Raw genomic sequence first — 20,584 nt, forward strand, 5'->3', positions numbered from 1 at the left:
TATTTTACAATGTAATATTTTATGTGACTTTGATACTTTGTATTGTTATTGCAATATTATTTACATCTGTTGATATGTTGAGAGACCTTATTAAATTATATAAACTTACTTATCTCGATCTCTTCAGCCAAGGAGACTCAGGGCCCAGTGGTTCGAACCTTTACATAAGGTTAACAGACGGTTTTATACAATTTATAGTCGGAAATATCAAGTAGACTTGTGTTTCGGGAATTAATCATTTCCGAGCCATAAGATCAATTACGCTTGATTTAATATAATTGTCCGATTACAGGTGTTTCAATTTGTAGTTAACTTAGGTATATTGAGGTCAATGTCAAGTATTGATTTGTCTGTGTACTTATAGGTAAAGGTGTGTTCGAAGAGTAGACACACGTATTTACAGTATTGTTGATTTGGACACACGATAAAAAGGAACTCGTCATTACAATGTAGAAATACCTGTAGCTTTAGAGGCTGAGTTAACATTATAGCTGACTTTAACAAATGAAACACAGAGTTAATAAAAGAAAGATATTTTATACATAGAAAAATACTGAGATCAAACCGTCTCCTGTTACATTTTGGCGCCCAACGTGGGGCCCTGTTGTAAAACATCCAAGGCTGAGAGATAAGGATATTGTATTTTTTTTTATTGAAACTCAAAGCTCGTACATAGAGTTTATTTAAGAATATATATAATTTCAAAATGGCAGAAGGGGGCAAAAAAATATTAGTTCTGAAGATTACATACCCGTTGAAATGGCAAATAATAGAGTCATGAGTTTTATTAGTGATATTGAAAGGGATTTAGAGGATATGAGACACAAGACATTTAAAGATTATGAGGATCATAGGGGTCTGTCTAATTCTGGTCTTGGAGCAAGTCGATTTTTGATAGGTTCTAGTGAGAAGGTTGATTCTGTGGATAGGTCTGATTGTAATAAGTTAGGTTCATTTGAATTATATTCACGGGAGGGGGATAAGCATAAAAGTAGTACTCCGAATGAAAACTTGCGATCCGGCTTTAGCGTTAAAAGGGATAGCAGTCGCGATTCGAATGTTAAATTTAACTTAGAGCATGGTTACTCGACGGATTGTTCTGACTCGAATAATCCCCGTCCGCGAATAAGACAAGGGAGAGAATCCGAAGAAACTCTTCCAAATAGGCGTGAAGGGTTGCATGCTTACAACCTGCCCAGTCGCGAGGAGGCGTCCCGAGATACGGTTGGAATGTACAACCGATTATATAATCCTCCAACAACTGCTATCCCTAATATTAGAAACCCCTACACGTAGAACACACGCTGTGGACGTCCTATTAATAGGCCATTATAGTGTCAACCCTTTTAAATGTATATACATGTATGTTTTATTTTAAAGGTCTCTCATTATTTTATCGTTTTTATTATAGAAGTATTGATAGTTATGTAAAACAGAAAGAAAGAAAAAATACACACAGAAGTTCTCTACCACATTTCAAAGGCATAATTTATTGCGTTTACATTATCGCTGCGTACTGATTTTGAACAACACATCATATATATATTTTTTTTTGTTTTTTTGTTTATACTTATATAAAAATTAGTAAAATTTCATACACTGATATATATATATATATACGGCATGGATCTTAGGAGCCAGTTTATAGAAATGACAGAATTTTTCATGAAACTGTATTTATGATATATCGGAGCAGTGTATCGTGTGTCATGTCTATAAACGCGTGCATAATATTGATTGATACTCGCTCTGACACTGGGTCAAAGAACTCTGCTCGTCAAAGCTTTATGTTTCGATAAGGCCGAAGTGACTAAAAATCGTATTATTGCACTACACACTTTAGGTATATATTGCAAGTAAGATTGCCTTAACTAAGGTTTAAAACTATATAGATTTGAAGGATTTAGGTTTAGAGAACCTCCCAAGTTTTTATAGACCTTAGGAGTTTATTAGAGGAAAGTTTTGCTTGTACAAGACTAGAATCCTGGTGTTTGGTTATAGTATTGTGGGTACAGGATTTAAATCACGCGCATGATGTAGTAGAGTCGCGCCACGTCTGTTTTAATTATCATCTTTATGATTTAAATGAACTATATTTTCAAAATCTATATTCAGAATTATTTTACCACGTATCTATATATGTAGATAAGTATACATCCACACAGATAAAAGAAGGAAAAAAAAAGAACAGCACATAGTTAGTTTCATTTTTTTTTTTTATTAATTTCGTAATTGTGTTCTTTTCTTTTGATTTTGTTTTTACTGATGATTGTTGTTCAATTTTAGCAATGGATTACACTGTATCTGCGAGAGAAATGGCTTGTTTAGACATGGACACAAGAGCATTAAGACCTGGTTGTCCAGTTGGTGGCATGCCTTGTCCAGTGGCATCCTGCAGTACAGGACACCTCAATTTCAGACAGCTTGTCCGCCACTGGAAAAGGTATCATGAACTAGAAATACATGCCCATAAGTGTCCGTTATGTGGGATTACAGACACCAGACGGAATGACCTAAAGCGGCATATCAGAGTAATGCATTGGGTCACGGGGGGTAATATGGAACATCTGATGAAGTCAGTTGTCGCCGTGACTGTCGTTAACCCTCAATACAAGGAACCTGGGACTGCGGTCCTGCCTAGGTATGTCCGTCCAAGTCAGGATAGTACGGAAGACTCATTAGTAGAAGACCGCATTACTGGTGTAACCCCCGCCGATGATGAAGAAGTAGTTGAAGTAGTTGAAGAAATAGTGGAAGTCGATGAGGTATATTATGAGGCCCTCACACCTAGGGAAATGGCACAGCGACAACGGGAGGAATATGTTAGACAACACGCCATTCATTTGAATGAATTAGAAACTCCAGATGATCTTGTCGCACGTGATCAGGTGGCAACATTTGCTGATGTCGACGGGAAAACTCGTATGGTGGTTAAACCCAACTGGAACTTTAAAATGTGACTTTATTTTTTTATATGTATATGTTCAAATGTAAACATTTGCTTTTTAAGTTGGGGGGAATGTAGCGGAATCGGTTTTTATATATCTAAAATTATATGTTAGATTGCTTATTTCAATTTACAATTCATTTTCATTGTTATTATTTTGCTTACATGTTCGTATCTAGGGTAAACTAAAAAGTGTAGTTGATTTCCATTGGTTAATCACTAAGGGTTCTCGGTGTTTTACATAAGATAAATGATAAAAAGCTTTTCTTTCCTTCTCGGTAGTAATCAATAGTTGTTTGGATTAAAATATATTCGAGTGCACCTTTATATACAAGTTTGTATCGAAGTACGCGGTTGGTTAAAGTTGTTATTTCTTCACCTGTAATTAGTATATAAAGTAGATATTTTATTAATTCGGCCGCTTGATCGTATAAAGCCAAGGTCTGTATAAGACATAATCGACATTTGGTTTGAATAAAACCGCCGTTGTTTATCTTTATTATTAAGGGCTTACGGGTGTATTATACCCCGATGTCTGAATAAGACACTGCAACTTGGTTTGAATAAAACCGATATGCTTTATTTCTTAGGGTGATTGTTCGTTGCTTTATTTGGTCCGCTTTTAGTCCATAGCGTGTTCTAGTAAGAATTTAGTAAAGAAGCTTTTATATTTTGGGGGTTTGAATTTAATATTTAATGAGATTACGATAGAGTTTAATAGTTTAGGGTATTTACGGTAAAATTCCATTTGTTTAGAAGCCGAAACTTAATATTCATTTTACATTTTTGACAAGAGCTTTTACATTATTTTACAATGTAATATTTTATGTGACTTTGATACTTTGTATTGTTATTGCAATATTATTTACATCTGTTGATATGTTGAGAGACCTTATTAAATTATATAAACTTACTTATCTCGATCTCTTCAGCCAAGGAGACTCAGGGCCCAGTGGTTCGAACCTTTACATAAGGTTAACAGACGGTTTTATACAATTTATAGTCGGAAATATCAAGTAGACTTGTGTTTCGGGAATTAATCATTTCCGAGCCATAAGATCAATTACGCTTGATTTAATATAATTGTCCGATTACAGGTGTTTCAATTTGTAGTTAACTTAGGTATATTGAGGTCAATGTCAAGTATTGATTTGTCTGTGTACTTATAGGTAAAGGTGTGTTCGAAGAGTAGACACACGTATTTACAGTATTGTTGATTTGGACACACGATAAAAAGGAACTCGTCATTACAATGTAGAAATACCTGTAGCTTTAGAGGCTGAGTTAACATTATAGCTGACTTTAACAAATGAAACACAGAGTTAATAAAAGAAAGATATTTTATACATAGAAAAATACAGAGGTTAAACCGTCTCCTGTTACATTTAGTTATATAGCTTTCCTAAGAATACCCTCTTGAATAAAAACTCAAGCTTAAAACAAAATTTTGAAATAAATTTACAAATTAAATTCACACTAAAACAATAGTCATAAAGTAGGGCAATAAATGTACAAACTGAGACAAACATGGGAAAGGGACAAACAAATGACAATCAATACTGAACACTAAGATTATAAAAAACCGGTTTTTTTCTATAGTGAACATTGATTGGTTAAATATTTCTCAGTGTGTTTGAATTTGTTTGTCAGCTTTTTGGTCATGAATGTTTGTCTCTAATATTTATTTAACTGTGCATTTGTATTCAGATATCGCAGATCAAATTTATTCGTTCATTGTGTAATCATACGTTTTTTGATTGAGTTAAGTCTGCCAATTGATATTTTATCGTATGTTTTTCTATGTTGTGATGTTATGCTATTGTTTCAGAAAAAGGGAGAAGGTTTGGATCCATTAAAACGTTTAATCCCGCTGCAAATGTTTGCACCTGTCCTAAGTCAGGAATCTGATGTACAGTAGTTGTCGTTTGTTTATGTAATATATATACGCGTTTCTCGTTTCTCGTTTTGTTTATATAGATTAGACCGTTGGTTTTCCCGTTTGAATGGTTTTATACTAGTAATTTTGGGGCCCTTTATAGCTTGTTGTTCGGTGTGAGCCAAGGCTCCGTGTTGAAGGCCGTACTTTAACCTATAATGGTTTACTTTTTTAAATTGTTATTTGGATGGAGAGTTGTCTCATTGACACTCACACCACATCTGCCTTTATCTACTAAGAATAAATGCGAAACATGAATATATACCGTCGAAGTAAGGCGTCAAAGAAAAATATTATAATAGGCTTTCAAGACGTCATAATTTTTTGAACTATCCATGTTCATGGACACTTTTTCATACATTTGTCCATGGACAGTATTAACTATGAAAATGTATCCGGTGGACATTTTTTCATTGGGGATATTATTAACTCCTACTAAACACGTGATACTAACATATCCGGAAACCCGTTGCGTTCCGATATGATTTTCTAAAACAATATTTATATAATTACCTCCCTTGGAATGAATGGTAAACAAACAAAATTATGTTTTCAAAAATTTAACGTTGTCCTACGTTCCGATAACAAACTTTAATGATTATTTTTAGAGATTACATGTAAATTTCTAATTAAAATTTCATACTTAATGGTCAAACTTTGAATTTTGATCATGTTGACATATCAATTTCCAAGCAAGGACCACAGGGGCTTGTTACACATTTGTTACAGGTGGCACGGTAGTATTTCCTGGCCCATAAGGGATAATGATAGCCTTTTTAGAATTTTCACCACTTTCTAACACTGCAAAAAATTCTACATTCACAGTTAACTGAAGTACTTTCATTTTACTATTCAAAAATGAATGTATCATGACCGTTTACTTTTTTTGCTATTTTTAAAAACCTAAGGCCACTAGTACTTTTAGGTATTTTATGGTGCAGTGAATACAAAATTAAAAAAAATTCTCAAAAATTCATTTTCATCTGTTTGTAAAATTATTTCATATTTTTCTACACCTGATTCATCCCTCAGTTTGGGAAAGTATGTTCATTTGATAGTGTATTTTTTGTCCAATCACACTGTTTAGATACATTTACCTAAGTAGGGTACACAAAAGAGCAACCTAAATTCTGGAATGCAAATACTACCGTGCCACCTACAATTGCCGGGTTTACTATCCATACGAACCCCTAAAAAAACAAATAATTATGACGTCTTGAAAGGCTATTATAATTTTTTTTCTTTGACGCCTTACTTCGTCAAGACGTCATAATTATTTGGAGTAGTCCATGTTCCAATTGGCGATTGTACGAAGCCCGATTTGTTCAACACCCCCTAGTATGATGCCCCAATACTCTGACACCCCATTGGTTCAGACATCTTCTTAATTTTACAACCCCTTTGGATCAGACACCCCAATCAGTGGGGGATCTAGGGAGTTGGGGTTCTTTGGGTTGGAACTCCCCCTTTCTTTAAAATAATCAATGCATATGAATGAGGACATATAGTCCCTTTATCCTGGGTTGCCTTAATTTGAAAGTGTAATCTGTTAACTATCCATAACTATCACTTTTAGAAATTTTCAAGCATTATTGAGAAAGTTACAGTTTTTTAAAACTTGGGAGTTAAAGTTATAAAATCTTTGTATTGTGTTACCTTAAATAAAAGTTGAAACAGTTCTTCATACATGTACATGTAATATATATATATATGATTTTTAATGGCTAAAAGTCTATGACAAATAAATTCTAAGCAGAGGTTTTCAGGGAGGCAAACCACCCATTGAAAGTGGAATGATTATAGTAAATATTTTGAAAGAACATGCTTAAAATGCTACATGTACACAGGTCATTGCTGGTGCTATGCCGTTGATTTTGCAAACTTTACAATAAAATAAAATATCAGATATGAAGGTGCATTTACATTGTTTTACATGTATATATGATACATGTATAGAACAGAACAGAACAGAATATTTTATTTCCAATTAAGGGCCCAGAGGGGGCATACAGAGCATACATGAATAAGGAAAAAGAATATTGATTTGCATAGATACATAGACACAAACATACAGTTACAATACAATTACTAACTCATATTCACTTTAATAAATTTACCAACAGCATTAAGAACCTGATTGTCTTCACAGTTTAATAAATAACTAAATTTATTCTGATTATCAAGTATAGAAAAATTTGGAATTCTTTGGCAAACAAAGTCAAAGAGATCATCTCTCTCTGATTTAAATTAAAATTTTCACAGTTAGTTAAAAAATGGATTTCATCTTCAACACAGCCAGAGGAGCATTTTTATATGTGTTGCAAATACATAGAAAAAATACATAGAGAAAATGAAATAAAGTGTTGGTTAATTTTCATGATTTTATGTTGAAATTATTTGTTTAAGTGTCAAAAATTTACATGATTTAGCACAAATATTTTTTTTTTTAATTACCACCTTTTTTATTGAATATATCAATTATATAAATTTTTAGATTTCTTTGTTGTCCGTGTTGAATAAAAGATTCAATGCTTTAAAAATTATGTTTTTATCATTCATTTTTACATATATATATATATTGTAGAAGATGTTAAACAAATATTTGAAGCAATGACATGTACATGAATAATTAGTTTACATAAAACATCAAAAAATGAGAGAAAAGTAAGCAGCAAAAAAAAAATCCTGATCATTATATCAAATAAAAGTATACAGCATCATGACTAAAAGACTAAATTGCAAATAACAATGAAAACTCAGAAATCTTATAATTTAGCATTGTTCATCAACATAAACCTAACCAAAATTTGTTACACACAGACCTGCTAACTTTTGAAAATGATTGATTGATTGAATGTTGTTTTTTACACCTTTTTTAAGTGCCACTTATGGGCTATTTCGTGGCAGCCAATTTTTATTGGTGGAGGAAGCTGGAGTGCCCTGAGAAAGCACAGACCACTTTTGAAAATGCTAATGGGGAATAGGGAGTTAAATTTGCCACCAGATTTTTAATGGTTACAAATTACAACTATTGTGGCGTTTCTGTGTGCACTTTAGTATACTCTTACAATAGTTTCATACATTATCTCTTCTTTTTCCTTTGGTTTACTGATGATGAGCTAATAAGCCTTGATTTCTTTCTTTTTCATGATTCTTTAATTTATTATATGCAAATGTAATTACATGTATTAAGGGAAGTTATAACCTAAAAATAGAAAAAATGACTTAAATAATAAAGGATACAAAATAAAGACCCCCTCTTTTTCCCTCCAAAGACCTTCTGGCTCAAAATTCAAAATACCTAAATTTAAATGTCTTAAAGTTAGAAGTGTGAAAACAGATCTTGAGATTGCCTATAGCTATCAATAATGAGAAAATGGATAAATTTGAGTTATCTTATATATGATGCAGTACTCCCCCAGTAGGGGCCTTAGTGGTCTATAGTTCTACTACTGTAATCACTAATTGGTCAATGCTAAGCATGTGCGTTTGAACTCAGCTTGTACAGTGCACTTGACTGCAATCTTTATTTACCAGAATTGTCAGTTTTCCAATCGAAGTTCAGGGGTTTTCTCTGGAACTTCGTCCTTCTCCACCTATAATAACTGTAGTAACCCAATTGTGATGCTTAAAAGTGGCATTGAAAAGCCAAAAATCAAATCAATCATGATGCAGTATTTATACGGTTTAATCAAAGAGCAACAATACTTCACACCATTTTAATGATAGAACAGACAAGTTTTAAAAAAAGTCCCATGCTGTGGAAACAAAATTTATTCTTAATATATCTACTTCATACACATTGTTTCTTCAGATAGAACAGTATATGTAGCAGAGCCAACTCAATCAACTCATTCAAACAAAAAGGAAATAGATGTGCCATCCTTTGTACAGAAATATTCATGGGATTGCGGATTAGCATGTGTTTGTATGGTATTACGGTAAGATTCTGGTATATTTTGATCAATATCTGACTCTACATGCTCTAGGTTGGCACTTATGAAATAATGTGTATGTCAAAATTACACAGTATCAAATTCAATAACCCATAGTGTATCCTCTTTAAGGCCAGAAGAGTAATAAAATGGATGAAAAATAAATATGTAACACAGAAACAAACCAAAACCACTGAATTACAGATAAAAAATAATAAAAAAAACAATCACTGAATAACAGGGTCCTGACTAGGGACAGGTACATATGTACAGAATGTGTGGGAGTAAACAACCCTCCCCTAACCTAACTAAATCTATTTTCATAGGTTAAGTTTAACATTACACCTAAGTTAAAGGACACAGATCCTTTTAAACAAGATGTCAGGTCGCAAGGTTGCCCAATTAATGTTAAAGGTCAAGCGTTGGAGCCAATAGTTCATAAAATACATTATTTTTTTGTTTGTTTCACAGACATTTAGGTATAGATGACAATAAGATTTACAAAGAAGACCATACAGATTTAGACTGTGGAGATAGGTAAATATACACATACCGGTATTATTCATATATGCTAAACATTTTATTCATCTAGGATATAAACTATGCCTTAACACTTTCAAGGTTCACAACTGGTTAGGGAGCTACCATTTGATTTTTATGGGGGGGACTAGGATGAAAAATTTTGTCCTGCATTTTTTTTTTTGCTGTAATCTCTGTCCTGCCTTTTTATTTTTCACTCTAATCGGTCCTGCCTTTTTTTTATAGTTTATCCTGACTTTTTTTTACCTAAATTGTCGTCCTGACTTTTTTTTTTTGCAAGTGTCACATTCTGACTTTTTTTTTTACTCAAAACTCCTGTCCTGCCTATTTTTTTCAAATTTCATCCTAGCCCCCCCCCCATAAAAATCAAATGGTAGCTCCCTTAGTCTGTACTTTTTTTTGTAAATGTTGAGGTATAAACATGGGGAGACAAAAACCTGACTAAAGAGAAAATTATAGTTTAATACCACCAACATTGACCAATGGGTCTTCCACATAGCAATAATAAAAACAGGGAATTTGTCATAGAGACAACAGCCAGACCAAAGAGCAGATAAAAGCAAATGGCCATCAATGGGTTTTCATCAAATGGAGAATGAAAACAGGGAATTTGTCTACAACAACCCTACCAAAGATCAGAAAACATCACAAGGTCACCAATGGGTCTTCAACACAGCAAGAAAATCCTGTACCCAGAGTATTGCTTCATCTGGCCACTTAACAAAGATTGGTACTAATTCACTAAGAAATAGGCTCACTAAACTCAGAAATATATAATTGAACTAAAAATATAAAAACATACAAGACTAACCAAGGCCAGAGATATACAGTCGAACCTCGTTGTGTCGAACTCGGTTGTGTCGAAAACTCGGATAAGTCGAAGTAATTTCGCGGTCCTGGTAAATTTCCTGTTTGATCAATGCATAATAACCTCTGATGAGTCGAACTCGGATGATTCGAAAACTCGGTTCAGTCAAGTAAATTTCATAGTCCCGTCGAAGTAAAATTAATGTGAATTGACCCCGATGTCTCGAACTTCGAAAATAAGAATTTTCGAAAGATGCAGACCTTATGATCATGATGATAAAAATTTAAGTCGGATGTATTTCTTATGTCAACTAATCATTTTCAAAAGAGATTAAAGCTAAATAAACATACTTGTTTGTATAACAGTTAAAATGACATGTTTATGGTGGCCGCTAATTTACACTTTTGTTGATCGTTCAAGCGGAATGTTAGTGTGTTGAACATTTTTCACCAGAGATAAAAACGAAACGAATTTAAATGACCCAAGCCGAGAATAATTGAATCGTTAGATTTAAAACTCATTAATTTCAATAGATAAAAGGATTAGGACAATTATAATAAATTCATGATAATTTAATGTAAAGCATACGACCTCATCAGAGACCGCTCAGAACTTATTTTGTGCCGCGCGTGATTTCATAATTTATAGCGACTGACGTTTTTAAATATTTGTGTAGACTATTGATTTTATTTGTGCATGATTTGTATCTGTACTTGTGTTTTTAATTATCACGAAGGACCAAAAATGGAGAATGAATGGAAAAGGCACACTGTTCATTGTATCTAGTTTACACAAATCTCATACCGTATTTCATGCATTCAAAATTCATGACAATTCACTAGACCTCGGATGAGTCAAACCTCGGATGAGTCGAATACTTTGGTCCGGTCCCTTCGACTTCGACACAATGAGGTTCGACTGTAGCTAACTTTCATAATTATAGATGTTTTTTTTTTTTTAGTTAGCTGTCTTGTTGATAATTTCTTTTTATGTTTAGTGTATGGACAATTGACTTTCATATAGATATTCTATCTTATTGTGAGGTAGCTGTCTTGTTGATAATTTATTTTTATATTTAGTGTATGGACAATTGACTTGGCCTTCCTCTTACAGAAGTATGGTATTAAGAACAGATTAACGACAACCACACTTGGAGTGGATAAAGGATATGGTACATCTGTAGGTATTTTTATGCTCCACTTAAGATAGTTGAGGGATATTATGTTTTCTAGTCTGTAGATCCATTTGTTCGTCAGTCCCTTTCGTTCGTACATCTGTCTGTCTCGCCTCAAGTTAAAGTTTTGGGTCAAGGTATTTCTGATGAAGCTGAAGTCCAATCAACTTGAAACTTAGTACGTTCCCTATGATATGACCTTTCTTATTTAAATGTCAAATTGTATTTTTTACCCCAATTTTACGGTCCACTGAACATCAAAAATGATAGTGGGAGTGGGGCATCCCTATACTATGGAGACATTTTTGTTTTCTAATAATAAAATGCATACATCATTTCACAATTTCACAAGAACATAAAAACTTCAATTCACAAATTATAATACTGCACATTAATTTAAGAAACTAATTCTTGTATTTAATTTTACAAAACCTTGACCTTACTTTCAACCAAAATCATTTTTTAGATCTGTTATTTCTATATGGAAAGGCATTTTTAATTCATGGTTTAGACACATTTAATTTTAAGAAAAAACAAATGCTGGTACCTTGAGTAGGAATAATGTGTCCAGGTAAGGTGATATAGCTTCCTGCAGACTGTTACCTTGTGAATTTCATTAAAATCCTGCTCAGCTTGTAGGTCTAGTACAATGAAGGATTCTTATTATTAGAACCACATAAATAGTTTTTCTTTAATAAGCATTTAACTTGCCATTGGGTGTTAAACAGTCATCCATCCATCTATCCATATTTTAAACAGCGGTACATTTTGAAAATTCTTTGGAAAAAAGATTCTTTTAATAATTAAAGTTCTATTGGTTGAAAATAGCTTGTATAAATATGGCTAGTAACAAACATTGCTGCTTAATTCAGAATTGATTGAATTTTGTTTGCTCCATTATACATGTAATTAAGAACAAATTTTCATACCTATTCAGGAAGTTTTATCAGGTAACTTCAAAAAAGGAAATTGACGGTAAATTGTAGAAAAGGTAGTGATTTATTAATACTTCACTGACAAAACAAAAAATATATGGAAAGTGCGGAACATTTTTCTTTCATGCAGGATTGTAATAAGAGTTGTTTATTTCTTGATCACATGGATTTGACATATTTGTTTGGTATGGTAGTGTATTTTATGTTGATTTTTCTTTATATTCTCATGTACAACTAAATAGATTATTGATCAAGTACTGTCAGTCAAGGGTAATACTTGTACAATGTACAAGTTATTTTTAATTATTTGTGTAAGTAAATTTGTAAGATTTTTATTTTATATTCAAGGTTTGAATTAACTCCCCTTAATCTTCTTCAGATATTTAAAACCATTAAATTCTCAAGTTTTGGAAAGTCACTTAAATTTGAGTAGCGAATTCGAAATTTTTGTCACAAATTGTGATTTTGTAGTTATACCAAAATTTTAAACACATAGGTTTAGATAATACCTTTTCATTAGTAAAATTTTAAAAAATCAACTTTTTGCTTCTTTTAAGTATCAAGGTTTATGCCTTTGGTGCTGTTGACCATTAAGCTGCAAATTCTAATTTAATTGAAGAAATGCTATAATATTGGCTTTACATAATGAACTAATGATACTTTCTTAATAGATTTTTCCCAGCAGTGGGAGTATTTTTCCTGTAAAGTTCAAGGTTTCATCTTTCAGATTATGTAATAAAATTCTACTGTTTGCCATAAACAATTTACTGTTCAGGGGTGTGGAAATTAGTGGGGGTTATTTAAATATTGATACATAAAGAAGTGATTTTTGGGAAGGAAATTGAGGTATGATACTTAAACAAGTGATTTTTATGTCATTATCCTAGATTCAGTACAATGTTATCACCTGAAATGACCTGGTCATCCTATCAACATAGATGTTGGTTCTGATAATTTTAGCAACATAATTAGTCCCTGGATCATTAGTATTCTATATGTAAAGCTACATTAAAATTAGATGACTTCTTCTAGTGATTAATTTGTACTACTTTTAAATAGGTGATTATTAAAGAAAGACAACTCTTAATTCCAACCTTTATGGACATAATTTTACCCTACCTCCAAAATAATTTACCTATACCAGTTAAAAAATACACTTGTATAAGTATTACTCCTAACTGCTAGTTATATTTAATTAATTGATTGAAGAAAATTTTCTTTTTAAATAGTCATTTTACAAGGCAAGCTTTACAAAAGATGAGAACAGAGTGAACACATTGTTTCAGGAAGCCGAATCAAAAGGAATAGTTGTTGAGAAAGGGTTTGTAATTGATAATGAAAAATATTTATGTCTATAAGTCACCATTTGGCTTATTGGTCTTTATTTCAATAGACTATTTTCATATTATTGACATTTGACTCCTGATTATACAATTTTCTGACAGGTTACATTTTCTGTAGTAGGATACCTGGTACCACGTCAAGTAAGAGCACGGTAAACAGGTAAAGATCCAGTGTTTTCCTTTTTTCACTAAGGTAAGGTGGGTGTTTTAAAAAAATAACTTGCAACCGGTCGGTTTTTTTTTTAGATGTCCAACCTTTTTTAATTTACTGTGGGTGCACGTGGGGGTCACAGAAATAAAGATTAGTATAATATTCACATTTTATGGAGTTGAACAACCATAAATAGAAGTAGTCATATTAATTGTCAAATATTCTTTGATTTTATTTTTCAAAAATTTATCTCTTTTATCTCTTCTTTCATTTACAATTTTATGCATCAGCATGGATTTAAGGCCTTTTGATCCAGGTTTCTTCTGTTTCTTGCTTTTGTGCCGTATTTTTGGCACACAGAACAGTAGTATCCTTCCTCTGTGACTATAAGTCATTTTGAAGTCTTGCTCATATTTGTCTTCACTTGCGTGTCTTTTCCGTTGTTTGGTTGATTTTTGTTCAATTTCCTTAACTTCAACATTACTATCAATTTTATTTAACTTATTTGGTCTAGTATTTTCTTTATCATCATCGTCATCTTCCTTTCTTTCCCCCGATTGATTAATGAAAACATTGAAATTTGACGATTGGACGCCATCTTTGTCAATGAAAACAAGGCGGGATTAGTATTCAAATTTTATCGGTACGGAACCGAAAAAAAATCCGGATTTTGAAAAAAAAGCCGACCACCTCCTAAAATCGAAAGGTGGTCGGATTTCAAAAGAAGGTGGTCGGCACACCCGGCTTAAATGCCGAATGGAAAACACTGAGATCTGAAGTAAAATCAAGCTTTTAATCCTTACAATTTTTTGGGAAAATTAACTGCTTTACATTTTCTTTACACAACAACATCATTGGAAAACAGTTAACTTTCCTCTCAAATTACATCAATTATATGTTTAAGTTTACTTATTTTGGTTGCTCTTACTTGACCAAGTACCAGGATGTCCTACCACTGAAAAGGTAACCTGTCAAAAAATGTTAGAATTTAAGGCAAACAGTTGTTTAAATATGCCAATAGTCTATTGTTCATTTTAGTTTCTGCATGTCTAGCATAATTGCATAAATCAGGCTGTTTGTTTCATTTGAAACGTTTTGCATTTATTCATGTCTGGACCTCTTATAGCTTACCTCAATGTGTGGGTTTTGCTCATTATTGAAGGCCAAATAGTAACCTATAGTTGTTAACTTCTTCATCATTTTGTTTCTGGTAGAGAGTTGTCTCAATGGCAATCATACCGGTCTACATCACATATTTTTTATATATAGTTGCCATTAATTAGATATCTCCTTCAAACAGGCTGTAATTAAGTTTCCACTTATTAGTTATCGACATACATGTATTTGATAGACATCTGTCTAATGCGGAAACCTCTGCATTGACCTCTATTGTGTCTAGTAAAAAACACAATTTTACTTTTAATGTGTTCCTCTGCTCAATTTAGGGCTATTCCATTTAAATGTATGTTGGAGGGTAGAAAAAGAAGAAAAATTATTGAATGCGGATCATGGGTCTTTTTCAGAATGTGTCTATTACCATTATGCAAAACTATGTTAAAATGGTTCTTGGTTGTAGGGATATTTTAAAAGTCCCATCCTACCCTCACACATATCTTTTTATCAAATAACCTTATGCTAAAAGCTTTTTATGTGCTAGCTTATAAGGTTACAGTAATTAATAAATAATATGGAAGACAAGTCATCCAAAACATGTTAAAACATGTTAAAACAAAGTTTGATTTGTAGCCAGCTAGTCATTATTATTGTTTTAGTTGCCAGTTGCTGTAGTCACCAGTAATTCTTACCTAGAAATATGTATCATTAAAATTTATAAATAGTAAGTTGTGCTACAAAGAAACAAGAAATACAATATGTGATGTAAGGTTTATTGGAATAATTGTTTAGGACCACAACCTCATGCCTTAGAGATTATCTCTCTACTATTGAACTAGATTTAAATGATTCTTTGATTGTAAATTATTATGGTAAGAGATTGGTTTGATGTTCAAACAAAAAGTAAATATATGCAAAGGTTCTTAATTATTATATGTACTGTGGATTAATTTATTTTTGTGGACACAAGTTAATTTTCGTTGTTTTCAGGAATATTGTATTTTTGTGGATATTGATTTTCAGTTTTACTATTTTTTAGTGTACATACAAGCCTGAATTTGTACTCTGTTGAACATTTAACCCACAAAATCAATAAAAAATTAGTTTCACATGAATCATAACGTAAATCATACATGTCATAGTAGGGCATAGTTGGGAGAAACTATGAGAAAAGTACTAAAGCAGTATAAATTAACTCTACATAAACTACATTTGTTTTTTTCCAGAAGTGTGCCAGTGGATGAGATTTTGAATCATTTAGAGGGAGATAACCTGGTCATTGCTTTGGTTGACTGGTCGTATCTTGAGTGTATATGGTGTGACAAACTAGTAAGTGTTATGCTCTGCTTGGTTGGTTTTATCTAGAGTATGTTCAGTGTGAATGAAGGAAAGAGAAATTGCAATTTGGGTATTAATGTATTTGACCCTGTAAAGTTTTAATTTTTTTTGACTCAGAATGTTAATCAAGGTATTTATACCACAGGAAAATGTTTTGTGTATTATGTGTTACAATGCCATCATAATTTTCTGTGCATATTGTCAAATTAACAGGAGCCTTGAGATAAAATAAGTTTTAAAAGGTTTTTTTCAATAACATACAAAATAATCCAAAATATCCTGAAGTAGTTATCTGATCAGGCAGGATCTAACGCAGGACACACTGAAAGGATAAATATTTTTTTTGTAAAAAAGTTTAGGCAATGCATGCATGATATAGTTGCAAATGTAAAATTAGCACATTTAGGTCAAATTTTATTATTAAATTTTTTATATTTTTATAACTAGCAATCTGTTATGAATATTTGGAATATAAAAACTCAGTACAGATGATTGCAAAATCTTTTTGAAAAGTCGTTCTGCTCATCAAACTATAAAATGATAAAGATGTCAAAAAGGTTGATTTTCATTCAATACATTCAGCCCAGTAAACATGAAAAGTTATCCCTATATTTTTTTTACAGGGAATCAGTTGTTTAACTTGTTTAAAACGCTGTACGAAATGCTGTGATAGATACCAAGGTAAGTAGACAGTCTGGGTGTTAAAATGGATCTGACAAAATACAGTGTAAAAAAAAAAGACTTTGATTTGAAATCCTTAGCCCTTTGTTTTGTCCTTATTTTTGTATTTTTGGGATATGATTGCTTTTAAGCAATCTGTAGACTTATACCATTGACTCAGGGCCATGCCCTCATGTCAACTGTTTTATTCTAAACACCAAGGAACATCTCATATTCTTGAGATTGTCTTGCTTTAAATGGTATAAAAAACAAAAGGATTGAATTTAAACAACTGTCCTATAATGTTCTTCTCATAATCTTCATGTTTCGATATTTCCCTTGACTTGTATGCATGTTTTTAACAACACGGGGTTACACGGAAAATCAGAATTAAGCAGTATTTATATTTAGTGTTTATAAAATTTAGAAACACTTAAGAGGGAATTCCCCAGTTTTGATAACATGTGAGAGTTGTCTGAATTCCAATCAATAAATCTATTTCTGTCATATAAGAACTGAAGTGGAGTTTTCTTATATGTCACCATTATGAAACTGATATTTGATATTGGACTACCGTAAAGAAATGGAGGTCGTTTAATTAACTTTTAATATACGTACTACAAATCACAAGTCTATGGTTTGTCTAGGTAAGAATGTGCATGCATATAGTTTTCTTGACTTGAAGGGCTATCAGATTGAACGGTTGCTCTGGATTCCCCACTCTATTGATTAATTTGAAACTCACAAGATCCTTTCTATGTCTGTTTGCTATTGAGGATTATTGTTGTTGCATAATTTTAAATCATATGCATCATTTAAATAAAAATAAATGTAGTCCAGTCACTCCACAACTTTAAGGTGTAACTCCAAAATGGAGTCTTCCATATTACCGCTTCGAATTGTCTCCCTTCCTTAAGTAACTTTCGTCAGACTACGATAAAATTAACCTGTTCTGTCGATAGACATTGTATTATATTAAAACCGATCGCAATTTAAACAGAGGAATGTGTACGGAAAGGAGTCAGCCCACTGACCCAAAGGAAAATAAATATTTAAAGAGTTAGAAATAGGGTTCCACCTAGAATTCACGTAGGAAAATATATTTTATACCTATAGGTGAGAAGGCACCAAGTGAAATACCTTCTCTCACTCTCAGTGACTGCTGTGGAAAGTAAACTTGGAATTAATAGTACAAAAATAAAAGACAATAAGTTTGTTTTTCATATACTTGTATCGAGGATTGGCTATTTTTAAAGTTGAATAACTTTTCAGATTACTTAATTACATTTTACGAGCATTTTACACGTGCAGTTGAATTATTTTTGAAAAAAATACAAATTCATGCATGTATCAATGAAAACAATGGCAATCATATCCCTCAGAGCAATCTTCTCTTTGATTTGATTAAATTGTCATTCAGGTCTTGATTAATAAAAAAAATTCAGGTCTTAATTGATAAAAAAAATAATATTAATATGCTCAAATTGTCATATAGAATGAAATGTCGTGATCACTGTGGATGACATTGCATAACACAAATTCAATTATGCATAGATCACATTAAAAAAAACAGTAAGACTTTCCCCTGATAGCATCTATCTTTTATCTATTCATTAAAGGATAAACAGAAAATTTCCTGTGTTTCCCATGATGAAAACAAGTCATGTAATTGCTAGATGCAGTTTGTCCATCAGAAAGAAAGAAACTTATTGTCTAAATTTTCTTATCGTCTATGAAAAGAGATGATTACAAATTTGATCTGCAGTCTAGCCAATTCCTGTAAGGGTATTTTTGTCAAAGTTTTCTAGGATTCTTGGAAAGGGAATAAAAATACATTTTGTCTGCGGCTGCATAATGTACTATATTGATATTCATAAAGTGAATTTTATGTTCTAATATCAACATGCAATTCAAGAAATGTATTAAAAAGAAATTATGCTGCCATCCCTACATTTTTGAATTATAACAGCTCAATATAATTTATTATTTTGTGATAAGGGCAGGAGTGGCATTGATGATTTGAATACATGTATCTTCATAATGTATTTTTTTAAAACATGCTCACTATTGATATCCATATTTATTTTGTAGGTCATTACATAGTTTTGTGTGGTTTTGACAGGAAAAAAAATCGAATATTTTACAAGAACCCTTCCTATAATAAAGGTATATTTATGTATCTACAGCAAACACAACTGTTGGTTATAAAACACTATTGCTGTATTGAAATAATGTATCAGAAACATCATCATTCCTTTAGAGAGACACAAACACAATAATTATTCTATTGATCTGATTTGATCATACTTCAGTTGCATGTTTCAAAATAATAAAAGTGACTTTTTTCATATGAATTGTCAACTTCAAACCTTCTCAATATGATGAGACCTTTTCAATCTCTTTATGGTAGCCAGCTAATTACCAGGCTTCTCACAAAAGAAATCAAAGTTACTCAATTTTATTACGGCACAATATATACACAAGACAAACAGATATATTTCACAGCACAGGACAAACACTCGACTGTACCACTGACAGTCACATATAACATGTAAAGTTAATGTTAAAGAGCAAATATAGCGTCTAGCCATTAGAAATGATAAATATATTCATCCAAACAGCTCGAATAAACACATGAGCTAGCCACAGTATACACAAGCACATCTTATAAATAAGTACACAAAATACATTAAAATTCATAACTAACACAGTTGTATGCGGCGGGTGGGAGGGTAAATAATTTCAATGAAAAATTTCAAATGTACTGCGAATCCCGAAACAAAGAAATATATAAGAGCGTCCTGTATCCAGGTAACAAATTGACCAATCAAAATAAGGAATACTCGGAACAATTTCTTCCGAGTAAATGTAAACAGTGATTCACGTGGTAATTATCCATTTTTATAAAATCAAAAATGACACTGTTTTTATTTAGATAAATGAAGAAAGTCTGGTTTTGGGCCTAAATTAAATATATCTTGAAACTTCCCCCAATTGAATATTTAAAGTTGAATCAAAGGTTGATCGTATTAAAAAGGAGGTAGTTGTGGGGTGATTGCCAATGAAATAGCTATCCAGTTGAAATAACAGACAAAGATTTATTAAGTATCAGCATATTACTATTTGATACCATTTTAACTCTTGCAGGATTAAACAATTCAAAAGTTGAGCTACAGTAATAGAAAATTGTCTGGATATAATTGTTAATGTTTTATGTCAGTTTTTTATGAGTATGGTATCCTATATTAAAACTTGTATGACACTATCATATTAAAAAAGTATGTGTTTTACTTGTACTGATATGCTATAGTTTAAAAACTAGCTGCTAAATAACATAATTTTCTTTCAGATATGTGTTGTAGCAGAATTTCAGAGTTTAACATGGCCAGAAAAAGTTATGGAACAGATGAGGACACTTTGTTTATATACAATGATACATGAAATATATTTATGTTGTAAATCAAGTTTTTATTTTATTCACATTGCCACACAAGAATTTGCTCAAATACTTTAAGATATAAAATATTTAAATCAATTAGTTAAGGATAATAATTGTAATTATGCCCCACCTACGATAGTAGAGGGGCATTATGTTTTCTGGTCTGTGCCTCCGTTGGTTCGTCTGTCCGTCTGTGCGTCAGTCTGTGCGTCCGTCTGTGCGTCCGTTTGCTTCAGGTTAAAGTTTTTGGTCGAGGTAGTTTATG

General features: G+C 32.1%; 1 protein-coding gene across 1 annotated transcript; it reads left to right on the top strand.

The window, feature by feature from the left end:
• The first annotated feature begins 5,385 nt into the window (after positions 1-5,385).
• On the top strand, positions 5,386-20,344 carry LOC139527227 (protein GUCD1-like). Its single transcript, XM_071322552.1, has 9 exons — positions 5,386-5,413; positions 8,698-8,824; positions 9,290-9,355; positions 11,246-11,345; positions 13,505-13,596; positions 16,109-16,211; positions 16,844-16,901; positions 18,972-19,046; positions 20,230-20,344. The coding sequence occupies exons 1-9, from the start codon at positions 5,407-5,409 to the stop codon at positions 20,319-20,321; spliced, it is 720 nt and encodes a 239-aa protein (XP_071178653.1). The 5' UTR covers positions 5,386-5,406; the 3' UTR covers positions 20,322-20,344.
• The last annotated feature ends 240 nt before the right edge of the window (positions 20,345-20,584 follow it).

Source organism: Mytilus edulis, chromosome 6 (assembly GCF_963676685.1).
Source record: "Mytilus edulis chromosome 6, xbMytEdul2.2, whole genome shotgun sequence".
Lineage (NCBI taxonomy): Eukaryota > Metazoa > Mollusca > Bivalvia > Mytilida > Mytilidae > Mytilus > Mytilus edulis.